Genomic DNA, 22619 nt, shown 5'->3' on the forward strand with positions numbered 1-22619 from the left:
CTTTCTCTGAATTCTGTTTCCCTATCCCCCTACTTTAAACGACTTTTTGGTTAAGAATCTAGCCAGAAATGCCTGAAATTTCATAAGCTGGAATCTCTGAGATGATTTTTTTGTTAGGGCAAATAGTCTTGAGGCTACTATCTTTTATAAGATAGGGTTATTTATATTGTGACTTATGATTTGCAAAGCATTTGCATATATGCTGTCTTATTTGGTCCTTACTGGTAGAGATTATATTTTCCCTATTTTACAAATGGAGACATAGAGAAGTTAAAAGAAAGGCTCATGGTTCCAGAGCTGTAAGCAGTGAAAACAAAATTTATGGTGAGTTGTTAAGGATTTCTGTGGTTTTTCTTTCTTTCCTTTTTTTTTTTTTTTTTGCTTATAAACATGGATACAACCTATTTGAAGTCTCAAGAACTGCAATTCTGGAGACAGATTTGAGTACCCTGACAGAGTGTTCTGGCAAAGAGAGAGTGAAGGGTAATAAGAATAAAAAGTCACCACTGTTGCCTGGGGACAATTATGATTGACTCTGACACAAGTCAGAATATGTCTGTCCTTAAGAAATCACAGTTGTTTCTGGGTAGAGGTCAAATAAATAAATAGACTGATGTAAGTTATCTTAGGGTAAGGGCCTGATAAGTATTTTGAATTTGTGGCAGGTATTGTGGATGACTTCATCAGATCAAAAAGTCAGATTTCATCCAGGGTGAAAGGTGCATAAGTCACACTTCCTTAATAGTCTCCTGGCTCCATTTAAGAGTGCTCTCTTAGCAATACTGACTCCATTTTGGTTTTCCATTCACAGTTCTCCAAATTTCTCCCTTCTGATAGAGACGTTTCTTTAGAAAGCATTAATGATCAACCACTTGGTTATTTGACATTAGTATTAACCCCCTTGGCACTGGGGAGACTCATTCCCAGACAGCCATGTCCCACAGAGGAGAAAGAGAGGTGATCATGCAGAAGGTATATGATTTTAGAGAGTTTAGAAATCTCATAGCTTGAATTTTAAAACTTTAGTCATGAATCAGGTACAATAAAAAAAAAAGCTCACTAGTTTATAAATAACAGTTGCAACAAATTATATCTGCTTGCTCAGATGGCTGAAGTCTTTTATTTTGTGTGGGAAAGACTTAGAAGATTTGCATTTGCCCTTGACAAGCAATTTTAAGGAGGCTGTTTGGGCCAGAGAGTCCTTTTAGCAGTTTGAATTAAAAGACCTCTTTTCCATTTTTTTCAGTCTTATGAGTTGGAGATGGTCTAGACAGGAGTTTCCTGAGAAGATGAGGTAGAACATTTATATCTCAAAGAAACAGGGGGAGAAATGCACAACTCCTCTGAGGACTTTTGTTCCCTTAGGGTCAGAATTAGGGCCATCAATTCAAAATGACCACAATAATCATAGACATTTTCATCAGGTCCTTACAATTATTGTTGTAATAATCAATCAGCAGCGCTATAAAAAGAAAGTTCAGAGAGATATGGATAGCAAGGAAAACATTGTGATGAATCTTCAGAGGAACACAGAGGAGCAGAGTGAGCGTGAGAGAGTCAGAGAGACAAAGAGAGCTCTCAGAAGCCTCAGAGGAATTTCCAGTTCTGAAATCCTTCAACAGAATTGTGAGCAGTTTCTCTGAGGGAAGTGGATTAATTATTATGTTTCCCGAGTCCTCAAAAATGCTTGTTGAGATATGCTTCCATTTTTGCCTTACATTTTTCTAATTGACTGTATGGGTGAAAATGAAAGTGTTAGTTGCTGAGTTGTGTCGGACTCTTTGTGACCTCTTGGACTGTAGTCCATAAGACTCCTCTGTCAATGGAATTCTCCAGCAAGAATACTGGAGGGGGTAACCATTTCCTTCTCCAGGGGATCTTCCCTACCCAGTGATCTAACCCAGGTATCCTGCATTGCAGATGGACTCTTTACCATCTGTGTCACCAGGAAGCCCTGCATAGGGAAACTAATTTAGGAATTTCAAAGAGGCCCCACGTTGGCCAGTTTTATTATAAATCATCCCAAGTAATTGTAGTCCAGCAAGACAAATACTTGCAGAACTCAGGTCCATAGTTCTTATATAGAAGACCAGCAGAAATTCCAGAAGGAGACTGCCCTTAGAGAGTGAACTTCCCATATTCCAAGAGTAATTACTTACCAGAAAGGAAAAAAGAGAACCAAAATCCTGAGAACAGAAGCTAGCAAACCAAACAAAACAGAAAGTGAAACCTTGAAGGCCACTGGGGCAAAATAGAGAAGATAGGGAGAAAGATCCTAGAGGGCAGTAGCTGGTAACAAAGGACAACCTGACTCCTACCAAGACAGGGGGTTCCAGTACAGGGGACTTACTGCCATGTCAGGACAATGGTCCTAGGTCTCCTTAGGGCCACTGAGGGAGCCCACAGAGCACACTGGAATCTTGCAGTTGCCTTACTCAGATCCAAGGTAATATATGCAACCCCAAATGAAAAATACTGATTCCTACTACCTGTTTGGAATTTTGCAATGCGTAACATTTTTTTTCTTAAGGCCATCTTAGAGGTACTGCATTTTGTGAAGTGAACTTCTATACAAGAGGATAAGCCTGAACTTGAAGTGACCATTACACTGTTCTTAAACTCCAAGAGATGAGGTGCTTACAGCAGAAGGTTGGAAAGAGATAAGCAAGGTCACTCACTTCATTCAATATAAAAGTTAGTCTGGTATTTCCAAGGTCCAAAAAGTACAAGTCCACAGGAGATAAAAATTGTCCAGGTTTGCTTCTCTATCTTTCTGTCCAGGTCAAACCTAAGTCTTCTGTGTACATTCCTTCTTTGAAATCCACTCAAGTTATTTTAAATCTTATTCTTTTAGAGTTCAAGGACTGGACGGGTCTGATTCATTCCCTTGGTGAAGAGGAGGTAAAGACGACACTTGAGTGTTAAAACATCTAGATTTGCCAGGCAAACAGTTTGGATTATATGCATTCAGTTCAGTTCAGTTCAGTTGCTCAGTCGTGTCTGACTCTTTGCAACCCCAGAATCGCAGCACGCCAGGCCTCCCTGTCCATCACCAACTCCCAGAGTTCACTCAGACTCACGTCCATCGAGTCAGTGATGCCATCCAGACATCTCATCCTCTGTTGTCCCCTTCTCCTCCTGCCCACAATCCCTCCCAGCATCAGAGTCTTTTCCAATGAGTCAACTCTTCACATGAGGTGGCCAGAGTACTGGAGTTTCAGCTTTAGCATCATTCCTTCCAAAGAAATCCCAGGGCTGATCTCCTTTAGAATGGACTGGTTGGATCTCCTTGCAGTCCAAAGGACTCTCAAGAGTCTTCTCCAACACCACAGTTCAAAAGCATCAATTCTTCGGCGCTCAGCCTTCTTCACAGTCCAATTCTCCTATCCATACATGACCACTGGAAAAACCACAGCCTTGCCTAGATGGACCTTTGTTGGCAAAGTAATGTCTCTGCTTTTGAATATGCTCTCTAGGTTGGTCATAACTTTTCTTCCAAGGAGTAAGCGTCTTTTAATTTCATGGCTGCAGTCACCATCTGCAGTGATTTTGGAGCTCCCCAAAATAAAGTCTGACACTGTTTCCACTGTTTCGCCATCTATTTCCCATAAAGTGATGGGACCAGATGCCATGATCTTCGTTGTCTGAATGTTGAGCTTTAAGCCAACTTTTTCACTCTCCTCTTTCACTTTCATCAAGAGGCTTTTTAGCTCCTCTTCACTTTCTGCCATAAGGGTGGTGTCATCTGCATATCTGAGGTTATTGTTATTTCTCCCGGCAATCTTGATTCCAGCTTGTGCTTCTTCCAGCCCATGCATTACAAAGCAATTATTTAAAGTGGTAGGTCTTCAGTGTATTTAAGTATTTTGTAACTCAGTAAGTGCTTGAGAGAGCTAGGAAACAGACTGAAGAGGAAATAGCCATTTCTAGGTAAATATACTTCTTTTCTGGGAGAAGACAATGGCACCCCACTCCAGTACTCTTGCCTGGAAAATCCCATGGACGGAGGAGCCTGGTGGGCTGCAGTCCATGGGGTTGCAGAGTCGGACTCGACTGAGCAACTTCACTTTCACTTTTCACTTTCATACATTGGAGAAGGAAATGGCAACCCACTCCAGTGTTCTTGCCTGGAGAATCCCAGGGATGGGGGAGCCTAGTGGGCTGCTGTCTCTGGCATCGCACAGAGTCAGACACAACTGAAGTGACTTAGCAGCAGCAGCATACTTCTTTTCCAGAAGGAGAAACAGACTCTTAGAGATTCTAAATTTCTTTAAAGGGAAAATAAGTTCCTAGTTATAGCAAATCTCAGGAACAACATACTAGGGAAATGAGGTTCAGCACTGCACCCAACCAACATTTGTCACAGCAGTTAGAGGCCAGATTCAGCCTGGGTCACATACATTATGCCTTTAACCCTGAAAACATCCATGAAGTGTGTATTATGACCCCCACTTCCTGGATAATGAAAATTAAGTTCAGAGAGTGGCGATGATTTTCCAGTTGGGTTTGGAGCTGAGATTTGATCTCATGAAGGAGCCCATGCCTTTTCCATACTGGACAACACCAAGTTGAAAATGGAGAGAAGTTATGAGCTCACCCAGGGTGACCACTCCACAGTGACACACTTTCCTTCCCTTTCTTTGTCTTATATTGTCCTTAAAAAGTTGGGTGTATTTCTTTTTTTTAATTATCATTTTTTAAAAGTATACAATATTTGAAGGTTACTTTTCATTTATAGTTATTAAAAATATGCAGGATTTTACAGTTTTTAACAGAGTAGTAAACAAAGGAAAAGTCACGGTGGCATCTTTATTTAGCATATAGAGTTCTACTTTGCATTACAGAGAATTTGAATTAAATGGCCCTGGGAGTAAAGGGGATGACAGGAAGGGGATGAGGTTAGAGACGACTATATCCAAGCACCTTCAGTTTAGTAATACTTTAGACTAATAAGAAGAATTTCAGCCTTTAATACTTGCCTAGACTAAGATATGCAGTCAGTACATTGGATTAATACTGGCCCGTGAGAGCTTGGGAGTTCCAGTGTTCCAATTTGCCTTTTCCCTTTTAGGGATTAAGGTCTAGAGGTCTGTTTGCTGTCACACTGAACCAGAGGGTGACAGCTTGATTTTGGGAGTCAGATTCTCTGTTGCTAGGAGATCAGAGATTCTGAGCAACTGATGCTATTTGATATACAGTCTAGAAATCAAGGTGATTTCTATACATGAACCACAAACACTGTTGGATGACTTGTTGAAACAAAGAGGAAGGAGACAAGATTTAGCATGAGAAGACCTGGTCTCAGGTCTCTGTTCCCTCTTGCTCCCCATACCAGATTGGCTTGGACAATTTTTAGCCTTATTGATGGAGAATTTTCTCATGTGCAAAATGGAGATTTTAATATCAACTTTGGAGATTTGTGAACCTAAAATATGACAACTGGCACAGCAATTGCTTAAAACTATCAAGTAATCATTTGAAAATTAGTAGTTAATATTATTTTGCTTCATTTAAGAGGACCAAGAGGACCTTTGGAGAAGGCAATGGCAACCTACTCCAGTACTCTTAGCTAGAAAATCCCATGGATGGAGGAGCCTGGTAGGCTGCAGTCCATGGGGTCTCTGAGGGTCGGACACTACTGAACAACTTCACTTTCACTTTTCACTTTCGTGCATTGCAGAAGGAAATGGCAACCCACTCCAGTGTTCTTGCCTGGAGAATCCCAGGGACGGGGGAGCCTGGTGGGCTGCCGTCTATGGGGTCGCACAGAGTCAGACACAACTGAAGGGACTTAGCAGCAGCAGCAGCAGCAGCAGCAGAGGAACTTATTTTCCTAATTGTCCTCACTTGGTGGTCTGAGGTCTCTGATCCTGAGGCCATTTTTGTAATTTGTATTCCTGTTTATCTAAAAATTATATACTTTCTTACCAAGGTTTTCACTGATACTTCATTTGATACTTTGTCCTTTGGTAATCTTAGCTCAGGCTGGGTATAAAATGGCAATTCAATCAAACTGTATTTTTAAACAAAATATAGACTAGAGCAGAGGGTAAGACAGGTTCTAGAAGGTCTGGGGGATGAGGGTGTCAAATCTTTGCTCTAATGGTTACCAACTGTGACTTAGTTTCCTCCCTATAGAATGGGGATGGTGATGAACAGTAACTACCTCCTAGGGTTTTCAAGCTTTAAATGAAAGCATACGCATGTGGCGTTATATGTGCCTAAAACATAATAAGTGCTCAGTAAATATTAACTGTTGTATTACTGCTATTGGAAACACAAAGTTTTTCTCGTAACAGAGCCCTTGACTCTTTCATGTGATTAAAGGCAAAGCTGGATGATGTTGAGCTGTGTTGAGTTGTGTTCTAGGGAGCTGGTGGTGTATTCCACAGTACCTGGAACAGGCCCTAGTTCAGTGGCTTAGTACTGGAAATGCAGCCACCTTCAGTCATTCTTAGGCTGTGAAGGTAACTCCATGCAGATATGATTTGATTTAGTAATTAAAAAATGAAGTATAGCCAACTTTACTGGTTTTTAATATTAACTCATTAACTTTCAAATTTCTACTAAGGTTTTTCCTTCCTCCCCTCCTCTCTCTTTAAAATTTCCTCTCCTTTTCTCTTCTTTCCTTCTCTTTCCTCTCCTTTTTTCTCTTCCTCTCCCTTCTTCTGTTCTCTCTACTCCCTTTGTTTTGCCTTCCCTGATCATCTCCCTCCTCTCTCTCTCTCTCCAGTTGTTTCTCTCAGAATCTGTGCTAAGCCAGGCTGGAGCACAGACATCCATCAGTCATGATCTCTACCTACAGTCTGAGAGGAGTGATAAGGTGAGGGGACAAAAGATGATGCAGTGAGGTTGTATGTGGTAAGAATCTCAGGTACCCTGATGATTTAGAGGAAAGATCAGAGAAACTAGGAATGTTCCCATACGTGAACTCTGAGTCAGAAGGATGGTTAGGATCGGGCCCCAGGGAGACTTATAGAGACTCCAGGCTGAGGAAACAGCAGGAACAAAGGCATGGAGGTGGGCTTTGCCTGAGGAGAATCATTGTAAGAGACTTAGCTACAATAACTACTAACGCTTCTCACTGCCTTTTGCAGTCAGCTCACTCTTCGTGGCAAAAGTGGTTGTGATGGAGACAATCTCTGGTTCTGACCTACATTCCTAGGCCTCAAATTGCTTCCCAGGCTTCCCTTTTCCTGGCCATTCTTCCCAGCTCCTGAGGTTTACCAGACATCCAAGTGGAATTTATGTGTGCCATTTGCCCATTCAGATGATAACCACGGTTATTATCAATCAGCCTCTAAGGGGCCATCATGGTTACTCAGTCCAGAGCTGCTGCCTGTAGTCCTATGCTGTGATGGAGTCATCAGCGAACTGAAGCGGAAGCAGCTTCAATCAGGGTCATGCACTAAGATGCCTTCCTCAGTGCTGCCTCTGCCAACATCTTGACAATTACCCCTGGGCATGTTCCGCTCACACTTTCCATACTTTTCTCATCCATTCATCAGACTCTCATTGAGTGAATCAAAATTCCCCACGCGGATGGGGTGTAAGCGACAGTAAAATATGGCACCTACCTTCAAGACAGTCTGGAAGAGCTAAGGGAATGTAAGGCAGAAGGTAATTGGGAGCACGAGAGAGGGACAGTGGCAGTCTTCTGGAGTTGGTGTAGTGACGGTCCTCCCCACCCCCACCCCCACAAGAAGTGTTAAAGGGGTTGTTCTGGAAGCCGTGGAATTGAAGTTCAGCCTCAAAATAAGAGGATGGTTCGGTTCACCTGGTCTCTTAGCCCTTTAGAAACACTTTGGAATGCTTGCTTGTTTGAGACTTTCTTTTCCCTGTGAAATTTGTATGTGGTCGTAGCCCCATGGTTGGAGGGTAATAGGGAAAACTGGTTCTTATCTGAACATCTGCCTCAGGACTCTTGAGTGCTGTTGTATGCCAAGGCATCATATTCACCTTCTGATTCCTCAGTAAGTCATGCCGAGACTTTGCCCCCTTAAAGCTCTAAATCTACTAGCTTTCAAAGGCATAGAGTCCCATCAAGAGGGTTTATTAACTCTGCAAACTTACACAGTTATATTAAAACACTGCTTTTCAGGTTGAGTTTTAGCCTGATGACTTCCTTAACTTCACGGGAGTTTTGGTATTTACTTCCTCAGGATGAATTCCAGACTTACTCTCGGAAAAAGGTAACGTGGATCTGCCTGTCAGCCTTGAACAGCGCGTTTCAGTTCAGTCCTGGCAATCCTTTCATCACGGACGAGGAGAGTATCATAAATAGAGCCGTAAGAAAGCCAGACCTAAAGGTAAGTGCGATTATGGCTCCTGCACATGCCAGAGAAATTGAATCTTTTTCCTTCCAAATACAAGATTAAATTCATATATAGTCAATACTTTAAAGTAACTAAAAATGGAATATAACCTTTAAAAATTGTGAGTCACTATATTGTACACATGTAACTTACAGAATATTGTACAGCTGCTATATTTCAATAAAAGTGGTTAAATTCAGATCCTCCACTGGGCCAATCTTTAATTTACAGTATAGAACATTATAAAGAATATGGATTTTGGAGCCAGAGCTCAGTTCAAATCTCATCTTCATCCTTCAAAACTGCAATCTTGAGTCAATTACTAAACTCTGATAATGCCTACTGCTAATATTAATTGATGCAATTCAGTTAATTAAGAAATGCAAAGATCAATATGGTTGGAGGTATGTAGTAGATGTTCAGTGCATATTAACTCTTAGGAGTATCATGCCTGTATTATAACCTATGCAACAGGATTTGTCTTACAGTAAAGGTTAATCCCCAAAGAATATCCTAGGAAATTTGTCTATAAGATCATCTTATTTTGAATTCTGTCATTCAAATGCATTTGGGTTACTCTTTTCCCATCATATTAAATTAGTATTACTTAAATTATGACTAGTTAACATTCATATTTAAAACATATTTATAACAGACTTCTTTCTCTTAAATTTATATAGGTGCAGGCAACTGTTTAAATTGGTTATGAGCTCAAGGTCAGTTTTTGGAAATAATAAAATCAATTGCTGAGAGTTTCTCTACTGTCAATTGTTACCACTCAGATGTCATAATTGCCAAAATAAACAAAAGCAAAAAAGGTCAAGCACCCAGCTGACAGATTGCTTAACCTGTTAGCTGGCCATGAACCTGGAGAAGTAGGCATCCCAAATCATCCCATGGATACAACCTCAGAATATTATTGGCGTCTACGATCTTTAAATTAAAAAAAAAAATTTTATTTATTTATCTGGACTTCTCTAGTGGCTCAGGGGTAAATAATTCACCCGCCAATGCAGGAGATGTGGGTTCAATCCCTGTGTTGGGAAGATCCCTTGGAGAAGGAAATGGCAACCTACTCCAGTATTCTTGCCTGGGAAATCCCGTGGACAGAGAGCCTGGTGGGTTCCAGATCGTGGGATCACAAAAGTTGAGCTTGACCACAACAACAACAGCATAATTTATTTGTTTTGCTGCACCAGGTCTCAGTTACAGCACATGGGATCTTTAGTCTTTGTTGGTGTCTTTAGTTATGGCACGTGGGATCTAATTCCTTGACCAGGGATCAAACCTGGGCTCCCTGCATTGGGATCTCAGAGTCTTAGCCGCTGGACCACCAGGGAAGTCTCTCCACCATCTTTAATTCCGTCAAACAAATAAGTGGATTGACAAATGAAGACACATGTTCAACAAAGTGTGAGGAAGGGGCAGAAGTCTTAAAAAGGAACGTTCTGGGACCTAGGCTCAATATCTGCACTTATCAGTGTTTTTAAAAGTGCCTTAGTTGACTCCAACTAGTGCTGCATGACAACATGACAGTCTTACATTTCTCTTTGTGCTTAATTAGACCACCAGTTAAGGGAAGTTCAGATTCATAGGTAAAATTGCTTTAAAAATTAGAAATAGAAAGTCATAATGTCATAAGCATTAACCTTTCTTCTCCTTCCCATTGTCAGTACCCTTGGATGCTCATTTCCTAGAGTTCATTTTCTTGCAATAATGTCCTCAAAGACTTCTAGAACCTGTCAGTCTAATCTTTTTTTTTTTTTTTAGTATCTCTTCCATAGGTTATTCTGCAAATCTGTTGCTTACAAAATTAAGTTCTAAATATTTACCCAAGCATTTGAGAATTCATACTCTGATCTTTATTCATCCTTCCAGCCTCTTTCTCCATTCTGCTGTCAAATAGGTCCCCTCACTTGCCTTCCCCCACAACTAAATTGTACAAAACCTCTTTGAAATGTCATCTTCTCGTCTGAACAATATTCTTCCAATCCTTTAAGAATGCAGCTCTGATTCTTCTCCATGACACCTTCTGTCATCTACCCTCTATATTTCTACAGTATTTCAATCCTATAATTTTTGCTTTATTATGCATTCATTTCTTTGACATTTATATAATTTGATTATATGATACAGTTTTCCCTTTTTATAACATATTTCCTTCCCTTGTTAGGTTATCAAGCAGTGGAATGCAGAGGCTGAGTTTTACTTATATAGTAAAGTCCATGGTACACATTGATTGAATGAAGACTTCAAATAAAGAATGCCATTTCTGTCATAGCCAAGGATAAGATATGCTAGGAAAGGATAAAATCTTAAGTATGTTAGATTTGCTAACATACTTCACTTCTTTCACAAATGCTTCTTTAGTCTCTGGGTTGTGTGTATCCATTGATACTCAAACTGGAGATTTCTTAGCACTTTTCTTTTGCAGGTGAGATGCATAAAAGTGCAGAAAATAAGATATGTTTGGGACAACTTGGAAGGACATTTCCAGAAAATTGGGTAAGTTGTTTGAACAATTATATCCAAAAAGAAAAATACTATCTCAGATATATTTTACTAATATGTCTTTCTCAATATTATTATTATTTTAGCTGTTTGGAAGACTGCCTAAGTTCTGCCAAGATACACCTCAAGTTTGGATCTGGTCTGACAACTGAAGAACAAGAGATTAGGTACCAAGTTTCTTGTTATCTATCTACGTACCTATAGATGCATAAACGCCTATACTGTTATCTATATTGTTATCAATCTATATTGAAAGCTGGAAATGACTGTCACCAGGTAGTCTAAAAGAGGGCCCAGGAAATAGCTGTCTTAACTGGTTATTAATAATATCAGAATATGTTGTAGTGCTCTATTTAATATTATTAAAACAAATGCTTTTATATCCATTATCTTACTTCATCAGAGCAACTTTGTGGGGGAGTTAGAACAGACACCCTTATCATCTCAATAAAACAGATGAAAAATCTGAGACTCAGAACGGTTAACGGCCTAGACAAGGTCACACAGATGGAAGTGACAGAGGAAGAATTACATCTTTGACTATAGGTTTTGTTATCTTTCTACTCTGCACGATGCTTCTCAATGTTACTATAATAAGGTTGAACCAGTTTTGACTAATCAGGAAATATGTACTATATAATGTAGCAAAATAATAATCGTAGAGTGGTAGAAGAATATCACTCAAGACTTGTAGCTCTTCTACAATTCCAAATCAGTTACTGGGCATAGAAGTGATGTTTGGGAAGGGCATTGTGCTGAATGTCAAGAGCCTGTTACTAATTTCCTGTGTGCTTTAAGCACATAGCTTCTCCTTTCTGGGTTTCAGTTTCCTAATTGTTAAAAGAGGGGAAGGAGAACTCTATACACACCCTGCTAGTCCTAAGTTTCTATGATCCGTGCATTCCCCTCCTGACCATTTTAGAGTGGAGCCTTGGTGGCACTTTGCATAGACCCACAGTCTACATACAGTATCACCCTCAGTTGGATGCTTGTTAGAAATGCAGAATCTCAGACCAAACCTCACCCTTACTGAATCAGAATCTTGCCATTAACAAGACCACAAGGTTATCTATGTGAACATTACATTTGGGAAGCACTGCTGTAATACATTCTGTTAAGTTCTTTGATCTGAGCATTTACATAGAAGCCACAGATAAAGTGTTTTAGTGTTCTTAACAGCAAAATACTCACAGAGAGTCATTGTTCTGTAGAATCAAGGAAACACATCTCTGAGTTTTCAATTAAAGGGCTGTGTATCTGTGCAACTATTTTTGAGAACTCAACATCTTTTCACTCACACTAAAATAAATTCTGCAGCTTCCCAGAACTGAATAGGAGGAGGGAAGCAGGCATGGTATTTCTTATCAGTAAAACTGTTCTCTTGTAATGAACCCCTGTCTCACATCCATGGAGCCAGAGTTGGGGAGAGACAGAGTTGAGAGGGTGCCAGTCATGAAACTGAATAGAACAATGACTAAAACTAAATATCCAAATTACCGTCAGGAAAAAATTTTAACTTCATGAAGAGTCTAGTTCAGTAAATGTAATAGGATCATGTTTATTGGTTTTGCACCTGGAAATCCTCCCTTTCTCCAGTTGTTCTGAGAAAGATGGAGGTATTATGTTACAAGGGAGACTTATATTGATCTGACAAGTGAGATAGTGAACATGGACCAGACCTTTTTATGAATGGATGAGAAATCGTTTATTTTTATTAGTAGTGACTGAGTGATCTGTGATCTCTCCCCACAGGAGGTTGATATGTGGGCCAAATACTATCGATGTTGAAATCACACCCATTTGGAAGCTGCTCATCAAGGAGGTATCGTTATTTTCTCTTGGTGCTGGCTAGAAAAGTTTGGTTCTATTCAAATGATCAAGAATGCTATTTGTCAATGGTAACCATAATTTGGACTATCTTAAAAGAATGGTAAGCATATTCACATCCCTACTCTTTCTTGGGGTCCATTTTTACATACACATTGCCTGTTATAGCATAAGATAGGATGGTCACGTGTCTACTTACCCTTTAATGACTCAGTGAACATAGGATTTTCGTTCTATGTTTCCTTTTGAATCCTTTGCTTTTATCTTCTGTCTCATCTTTGTGACACTGTAATAATAATTAAAACTTAACCAACTCAATCCCTTTCTTATGGACAACATACACAATTACCTCAGCACCTAAAATTGTAAGAGAAACGCATTTGTTCAGCCTTATTAGTTCTATTGATCTCAGTGTGTGTGGGGGAGGGAAAGAAAGATTTGACCATCATTTACTTCCTTGAATTTTTTCTCTTTAACTCTACCCCTGGGCTGCTTCTTCATTTTACAGTGATTATTGACACTGTAACTGTACAGCTATACTCTGGATCCTCTCCTGCACATGACCTCTGCTCCTCGTTGCCTTAAAACAGGCTTACTAAACCCCAGCTTCTTTCTCAATAATTTTTAGCGAGCTCTAAGGCATGAATGAGAGCAGAAAACACCGATAAGAAAAGTTTCTCTGTGCTTATTCCCTAGCCAGAGGCAAAGATTACGATTTCTGTTTTAGAAAGATGAAAATCAACTAGAAGGAATTTGAGTAAAGGCACAAAATGTTTTTAACCCGAGCAGGATTACAACTGTTGGAGTTAAATCTCTACTTTCTCCCATAGTGTTCTAGATGCTCAGCTACAGATTATCCCTTCAGCTTGGCTCTCTATTTATGAGAAAATTTAGTCTTCAACTCATACAATAAAGTACTTGAAAGGCTTTAGATATGACAATGTTTGTCATAGAGAAGGACAGTAAACTAGAAAGAATTTAAACTTTGTAAACCTGACCTACTGCTTCAGTCTTCTGAAGGCCAATAAATGTAAACTGGACATGATTCTACTACTACGTACATGTGATAGACATACAATGAGTTAGTTACTCAGTCGTGTCCAACTCTGTGTGACCCCTATGAACCGTAGCCCTCAAGGCTTTTCTGTCCATGGAATTCTCCAGGCAAAACCACTGGAGTGGGTTGCCATTTCCTTCTCCAGGGGATCTTCCTGACCCAGGGATCAAACCTGGGTCTCCTGCATTGCAGGCAGATTCTTTACCACTGAGCCACCTGGGAAGCCATGATATTATGTACTCCTCAAAGGACATTTGTCATGGTCAACATGAGGAAACATGTGATGATCCTTTGTAAGTTAATAAGGTCCAGTAGTGATTAACGGAGAAGGCAGTTGCACCCCCCTTGAGTACTCTTGCCTGGAAATTCCCATGGATGGAGGAGCCTGGTGGGCTGCAGTCCATGGGGTCGCTGAGGGTCGGACACGACTGAGCCACTTCACTTTCACTTTTCACTTTCCTGCATTGGAGAAGGAAATGGCAACCCACTCCAGTGTTCTTTCCTGGAGAATCCCAGGGATGGCAGAGCCTGGTGGGCTGCCGTCTATGGGGTCGCACAGAGTTGGACACGACTGAAGTGACTTAGCAGCAGCAGCAGCAGCAGCGGTGGTGATTAAAAGTAAGTTGTTCTGGGGCCAGATTGTCTGGGTTCAGGTCCTGGTCTATGATACTTGCTGCTCTGTGACTTTGGGCAATTTCTCAATATCTAAGGTCAGTTTCTTCATCTTTACCATGGAGATAAGTAATGACTTCTGTTTTAATGAGATAATTATGGGAATTAAATGAGTAAATTCAGGACAAGTTGCTTAGTGTAGTATCTAGCACATGGTAATTGCTGCATAAATAAAATAAGAATATTTAATAGGATGATTTGTGTCATGGAGATGATTATGATAACAAAAAAGCCAATGAATAGCCAAGTGTAAAGCCTAAATATCTCCTTTGTCTTCCTGTTTTTATGTCTGCCAATAGGTTTTAAATCCATTTTATGTATTTCAACTCTTCAGTGTCTGTCTGTGGTTTAGTGAAGACTATAAGGAGTATGCTTTTGCCATCATAATCATGTCCATCGTTTCCATCGCTTTGACTGTATATGATCTCAGAGAGGTGAGTTTAACCACTAAGTCTCAAAAGGGAAGAATTCTGACTTTGTTGAAATTTTGTTAGAAAAGAGTACAATGGGGAAATAGTCATTGCCCACCATGTGTGTGCTCAGTCGTGTCTGACTGTTTTGTGACCCCATGGACTGTAGCCCACCAGGCTCCTGATCCATGGGATTTTCCAGGCAAGAATACTGGAGTAGGTTGCCATTCCTTTCTACAGGGGACATTCCCAACCCAGGGATCAAACCCAGGTGTCCTGCCTTGCAGGCAGATTCTTAACTGCTGAGCCACCTGGAAGAAGTCACTGCTCACCTCATAACAAATGAGACCACATTTGTAAATATCTAGCACAATTGCTGATACTCAACAAGTACTAGTTCTTTCTATTCCTTCACATCTCAATCCCTAACCTTTCAAGGTATTTTTCCCCTCTGTTTAGTTTATTTTTACTAGAATATGTATATAAAAATAAGTGAAAAATATGTGGAGAATACTGATGGATCTTAAAGGTGGTGGAGGTAGAGGAGTCTTTAATGTTTAATAGGGACTTCTGTGGCTTAGTCAGTAAAGAGTGCCCACGGTGCAGGACACTGGGCTGGGTCAGGAAGATCCCCTGAGAAGGAAATGGCAACCAGCTCCAGTACTCTTGCCTGGGAAATCCCATGGGCAGAGCAGCCTGGTGGGCTACAGTCCATGGGGTCTCAAAGAGGTGGACATGACTTAGTGACTAAACCGTCGCCACCAGAGAATGTTTAGTATCTTTACTTTTTACGTTGAGTTGGCACTCACTTGTCAACACCCCAATCCAACTCTTGGTTTTCCTTATACCTATACCAGGGGATCCAGGTGCTGTTGGGAAAAAGTATTACACAATATAGGTTGGTTGATTGTGCTATAAATCTGATGCAAGCTTTCTATATATCTCTAGTCAACATGCTCTCCAATTCTCTGAAATTAAAGTTTCAGACCAAACCTTCATTCGAGTTTCTAAGATGCCTAACTATTCACATTCTACCTTTCCTCTAACTCAGCTAATAGTCTGTTTCATTGCTTTTTTTCACAAAGATGGAAACCATAAGACAGGAATTTGCTCCGTTCCCCGTTCTCCAACAACCAGATGATTTTTGTCTCCACCTTCCTCCTGCCTTGATCTCTCTTACATGTGAGGAAATGCCATTTGCCTGCCTTCTTCTTCTAATTTTTTTTTTTTGTATTTATTTTTATTTATTTGATTGCACCAGGTCTTGGGAACTCTTAGTTGCTGCATGTGGGATCTAGTTTCCCAAGCAAGGATTGAGCCCAGGCCCCTTGTATTGGGAGCTCAGAGTCTTGGCCACTGAACCACCAGGGAAGTCCTGTGCCCATGCTTTATAGCATTCTGTCCTACCTTCTCAGCCTGCAAATGTGGTCAGTGAATGACTCCTTCTGGCTCCCCCTCCTTGGGAGCTTTCACATCAGCATTTAAACAAGCTCATGTTTCTCCATCAGCATTTAAACATGTTCAAGTATTTCCCAACTTAAAAATAGAAAAAGAAACAAATGAAAAAAATCTGCCCCCCCCCTTTTTTTTTACCGTGCCTTAAACTTCAGTTACGACTCTACTTCTTTTCTCCCTTTGAAGCAAAACTTACTGAGCTCATTTTGCTTCTTTCTTCATTTACTCATCTCCCTCTCATGTTTCACTGATACTGAGCTGGCTTCCTCTCTTGTGATTCCATTCAAACAACTATTGTTAAGGTCATCACTGTAATCCTAAAATAACTTTAAAATTAAAGGACAATACTTTTCTTTAAATTAGGTGGTGGTGGTGTTTCTTAATAGAAAGAATAACATATGGATATAATAAAAAAAATTCACACAGGACAAAACTGTAAATGAGGAGTAAATACTCCTCCTTTCAGTGTTTGGGTCTCCTTTTAAGAGGCATTCACTGGGACCAGATGCTTTACATGCTTCTAGCACAGTTAAGGGAGAAGGCAATGGCAACTCACTCTAGTACTCTTACCTGGAAAATCCCATGGATGGAGGAGCCTGGTAGGCTGCAGTCCATGGGTCGCAAAGAGTCGGACACGACTGAGCAACTTTACTTTCACTTTTCACTTTCATGCATTGGAGAAGGAAATGGCAACCCACTCCAGCGTTTTTGCCTGGAGAATCCCAGGGACGGGGGAGCCTGGTGGGCTGCTGTCTCTGGGGTCGCACGTAGTCGGACACGACTGAAGTGACTTAGCAGCAGCAGCAGCAGCAGCACAGTTAAACACATATGCGTTAATTTGTTTTGTGCAAATGGAAATATGCTATGTATACTGTTATACAGTTGCGATTTTCACCTAATATATCTTAAATATCTTTCACCTAATGTATCTTAAATATATTTCCATATCTGCATAAATATGCTTTCTCTAAATGTATCATAATTTTGAAGACAGTCATATTGATGGATATTTAGATTGTTCTTAGTCTTTTGCTGGTAAAACACTGATACACTGAGGATATTTACACATATATGTTTTCACACATCAATGTATATGTGTGTTTACAAATATGTATAAATCACAAGTATGTGTAATTTATATCACATGTAAATGTGTGTATAATGTATCCATATTGATAAGGAGATATGAATTTTCTATATTTGAAACTAGAACTACTTAATCATAAGCTGTATACTATTTTAGTAGACATTGTGAAATGTCTCTTAAACAAGTAATACTAATGTTCCCCCAAGAGTAGATGAGTGTTTTCCTCATTTTTGCCACTATAAGAGAAAACAGAATTCTTTAACTTTAATTGCATGTTTTCCATTGAGAGTTGAACTTTTTTTCTTGTTTTAAGCTGTTTGTTTTTCTTTTGCTGTGAACTGTATTCATGTCCCTCATTAATTTTTATTGGGTGGCTGGTCATTAGTTTGCAGATTTTATGACTCCTTTCCTACAGTGAATACTTTTTCCGAACTGTAGATTTCACTAAACCTCTCAGTTGTATTTGACTATGTTAACTACTTTCCCTTTGGCTTCACTGACAACACACTCTCCACTTCTCTAGATGTTCCTCCATTCTCCCCCCAACCCCTCCACCCCCACCTCTTTTTTTTTTTCCTTTTTGGCTGCTCCTTTCACAATGAGGAACTTCCTTGACCAGGGATTGAACCTGTGCCTCCTGCAGTGAAACTGAGGAGTCTGAATCACTAGACCACCAGGGAAGTCTCTTTTCATAGTTCAAACTCCTCAACCTGGCTTTTCAAAACATGGATGTCTAAAAACCAAAACAATGTGAAAATGTTTACCCACTTAAAGGCTTCCTCTCCCTCATCCCTCCACTTGTGCAACCTCTTTTATTAACTTCTTGTGATTTCTTCCAAAATTTTTTTTTGAAATATACATATATTCTGTTTTTCTTTCCTATGTAGGAGGGAGCAAAATTATATTATTTTCTACCTAGCTGTATTGCTATTATTAATAATGATGTCTTGATGGTCCTTTCATGAGAGTACAACTGAGTCTTCACTATCCTTATATTGTATATACTAATGAATTCTGAAAGCATATGCTAATGACTTTCAAATTTATGTATATATTTCCAGTCCAAATATCTCTTTTGAATTTGAAACTCATAGTTCAAAAACCTATTTATTTCAATGTCACTAACATTTCTGTTGGTTCATTAGCTATATATGCTCCAAAAATACTTTACTTTTTCCATTTTATTGTTGATCATAGTGATGTATTTATGTGCGTGATTATTTGATTAGATGTATTTACCCAGTAGGTTGTAAATTTCTTGATGGTAAGAATCATTTCTGCTTTGTTGACCATTCTACTGCTATCTCTTAGCATAAAGATTACTCAATAAATGTGGAATGACTGCATAAATAAATAAAATAATAGATTAATAGCAGAAAACTTTTTCGCCTTATATTATTCTGTTGACTATTCTTAGGACATATTAATCAAATCTGTAAATGATTTGAAGCTAGGAGATTGAAGGAATGTCTTAAATAACAAAATCAGAAAAAAGAAAATGAAAAGACCAAATGATTGGGACTTTTTAATCCCCAGAACCATGTAAAAGGTCTTTCACACAATAGTTTCCTAATAAATGTGAAATCAAATATAATTATATTACTATTTTTGTCTGCTCTTATTTTTTCACTGTCAATGTCCCATATATCTTATATATTAAAGTATATAAAGTACTATGAGGAAAGAACAGGAACCATTAAACTCTTTATGAAGTTAAATTAGGAACTCTGATGTAGGATGACCCAAAGCTGAAATAATGCTTGGTTCTTGAAGCTATTTAGGTATAAACATAAATCTTGAATGATCAAAGTTCTTTTGAGTGGACAGAGCATGCTGGGAAATTTCTTTCTACTAAGCAACACATGCTTCTTATCACTGGATGAAGACCACCACAAGTTGGATGCTTTTTCAGTTGACTAGCAGGCTACTCCGTCTTGTTTATAAAGAGTACATTCAATTGGCTCCATCTTTAAAGAAGGTTGAGACTCTACTGGCTATTATCTAGGGCCTATCCTAAAATAGAAAAGGCTTTTTTTTCTATTGTCTGTTCTTCTTTTTCAGCAATCTGTAAAGCTCCACCGTTTAGTTGAAGCACATAATAACATTACAGTCTCTATATGTGGGAAAAATGGTAAGTCACTTCATTTTAGATCTATGTGTTGTCCATATGAAATCAGAAAGGGATTTAAATTTTTATTTCTGATTGTTTCTACTACTCTCATCTTCACATGTCTGTTTTACTGTGCAATTACTTAAAGGGCTGAGGAACTTGACATTTTTTTTCACTTAAAAAATGTGAAGTAAAATTGACATACCATAAACTGAACATATTAATATTTAAATTGTACAATTTGGTAGGTTTAGACATTGTACCTACCCATGAACTATCACCACAATAAAGATAATGACTGTCCATCACCTCTAAAAGTTGCCTCGTGCCTGTTTGTAATCTTCCCTCTCAACTTCTTACTGTGCATCCCCATCCTCAGGCAACCACTTTGCATGTTCAGGATATTTTATAAATGGTACTGCACTGTATGCATTTTTGCCTTTTAAAGTATCAGTTCAGTTCAGGCGTTCAGTCGTGTCCGACTCTTTGCAACCCCACGAACTACAGCACGCCAGGCTTTCCTTTCCATCATCAACTTTTAAAGTATATCTTGGGTTTAATTTTGCAGAGAACAAAGTTTATAATAATTGTGAAGTTCATCCTTTTTGTTAAGAACATCAATAGCTTATTCTTATTTATAAGTGGATTCCATTGTCCAGGTAGACCAGTTAGTGAATGGATTTAGTTGTTGATGGAAATTTGAGTTATTTCCACTTTGGGACTATTACAAATAATTCTACTTGAATGTTTGGATTCAATTCTTTCTATGGACATGCATTTTCATTTCTTATGGGAAAATACCTGACTGTAGAATGACTGAATCATATGAAAAATACATATTTAACTTTTAAAGAAACTGCAAAACTGTTTTCAGAAGTGGTTGTGCCATTGTGCATTCCCACCAGCAGTGTGTAAGAGTTCTAGTTGCTTCCCTTTTTTACCACTGCTCAGTATGGTCAGTCTTTTTCATTTTAATCATTTAAATAGGTGAGTGGTAGTATCTCATTGTTGTTTTAATTTACATTTTCCTAACGACTAATGGAGGGCTTCCCTGGTGGCTCAGAGGTTAAACTGTCTGCCTGCAATGCGGGAGACCTGGGTTCGATCCCTGGGTTGGGAAGATCCCCCGGAGAAGGAAATGGCAACCCACTCCAGTATTTTTGCCTGGAGAATCCCATGGACAGAGGAGCCTGGTGGGCTACAGTCCACGGGGTTGCAAAAAGTCGAGAATGACTGAGCGACCTCACTTTCACTTTCTTTCAATGACTGATGGCATCGAGCACATTTTCATTTGCTACTTTTATATCTTTGGTGAAGTGTCCATTCAAATCTTTTTATTAGATTATTTTCTCATTATTAAATTTTGAGCGTTCTTTCTATATTCTGGATGCAAGACTTTTTACAGATATAATTTGCAAATATTTTATCTCAGTCTGTAACTTATCTTCTCATTCCCTTCATAGTATCTTAAAAGGGTAGATTTTTGTTTACTTTTGTTAAAGTCTAGTTTGCTGATTTTTTCTTTTGTGGATCACGTTTTTGTGTCATCTAAGACATCTTTGCCTAATTTAAGGTCATCAAGATTTTCCACTTTGTCTTCTAGAGGTATTATAGTCTTAAGATTTACATTTAGGTCTGTACTTTATTTTGAGGGTTTTCTTTAGGATTGAAGTTCTGGCTCAGAGGTTAAAGCGTCTGCCCACAATGCGGGAGACCTGGGTTCAATCCCTGGGTTGGGAAGATCCCCTGAAAGGAAATGGCAACCAACTCCAATATTCTTGCCTGGAGAATCCCATGGACGGAGGAGCTTGGTGGGCTACAATCCATGGGGTCGCAAAGAGTCAGACACGACTGAGCAACTTCACTTTCACTTTCTTTTTTTGCAAACAGATATCCAAAATGTCCTAATACTATATATTGAAAGGGCAATCCTTTCTTCACTTAATTGTCTTTGCACTTTTGTCAAAAATCAGTTTCCTGTACTTGAATGGATCTATCTGGACTCCTTATCCTATTCATCCTATTCTAATATTTACCTGTCTTTATATTAATTCCACATAACGTGACTATATAAGTCTTAAAATAGAATAATATTAGTCCTCCAACTTTGTTCTCTTTCAGAGTTGTTTTGGCAATATAGGGCTCTTTGCATTTCCATATGATTTTTAGAATCAGCTTGTCGATTTCTACCAAAAAAAATGCTAAAAATTTGACTGGGATTGTGTTGAATCTGTAGATCAATTGGTGAAAAATTGGTATGTTAACACGTTTGGGTCTTGTGACCTGTGGACATGCTATCTCTCCATTTAATCTTTGATTTCTCTCAGTCATGTCTTATAGTTCTCAGTGTAGAGCCTTTTACATTCTTTTTCATTACTGGGTTTTTACTGCTCACAACCCCTCTCAGAGAACAGAATTAGAGAAACTACATATAGAAAAAGACAAGCAAATATATTTGTATATATTCTTATATACACACATGCACATCTATGTTATTTTACTGTCTATCTATTGAAAATCCTCCATTTACACTATCATTTCCAATTCCAGTCCAGTACCACAAAGTTCATTCTGATTTTATTTCTGTTTCTTATAACTTCCTTTCTTCAGTGAGAAACCTGTCTCTCTTCAGCCTCATTATATCAACTTATCGTATCAATCCTGCCTTTCTCACCCTGGCTGGACTCCAATATCTCAAACTAGACCACTGCCACTATGGAGATCTTGTCTCCCTCCTTGGGCTCTGACACTCTGCACCCAGCCACGTAAGCACCCACTCATCCAGTTAAGGCTTCACCATGTGGAATGGTGTACTACTACTCGTATCCGCACTTTACCCAGCCCCCTGCATGATGTCTATCTTGCTTCACTGCTTGTAGCTTTGGGGCTTTGGGACTGAATAAGGAAGGTAAGAAATAAAGGAAGGTCAGAAAGAAGGACAGAAGGCAGAAAGGAAGGATATATTTTTCAATTTTCTTACTATGAGTAAGAATAAATATCTTTTCAAACACCATGCCCCTTGTAGTATATATGTGTGTCTGTTTGCATGTGAATTATATGGTAGCATATCCAGCAATTTTGCTATACAGTCATTTGCTTTACATCTCTTTTTTTCTCAAACTCTCTTTTAATTAGGAATATTAATCTTTTGTCTGCAACGTAAGTTTCAAACATG

The 22619-nt window shown here is 39.1% G+C and overlaps 1 protein-coding gene across 1 annotated transcript in view; it reads left to right on the forward strand.

Annotated features, from left to right (window-relative positions):
• ATP13A4 (ATPase 13A4) overlaps window positions 1–22619 on the forward strand; it is a 92749-nt gene that overhangs the window by 13564 nt on the left and 56566 nt on the right. The window contains exons 5-10 of the mRNA XM_068968587.1: window positions 8163–8309; window positions 10750–10820; window positions 10913–10993; window positions 12579–12648; window positions 14682–14816; window positions 19396–19465. Coding sequence (XP_068824688.1) covers window positions 8163–8309; window positions 10750–10820; window positions 10913–10993; window positions 12579–12648; window positions 14682–14816; window positions 19396–19465 — 574 coding nt within the window. The remainder of the gene's footprint in view (window positions 1–8162; window positions 8310–10749; window positions 10821–10912; window positions 10994–12578; window positions 12649–14681; window positions 14817–19395; window positions 19466–22619) is intronic.

This window comes from Capricornis sumatraensis, chromosome 1, assembly GCF_032405125.1.
Source record: "Capricornis sumatraensis isolate serow.1 chromosome 1, serow.2, whole genome shotgun sequence".
NCBI classification, from domain to species: domain Eukaryota; kingdom Metazoa; phylum Chordata; class Mammalia; order Artiodactyla; family Bovidae; genus Capricornis; species Capricornis sumatraensis.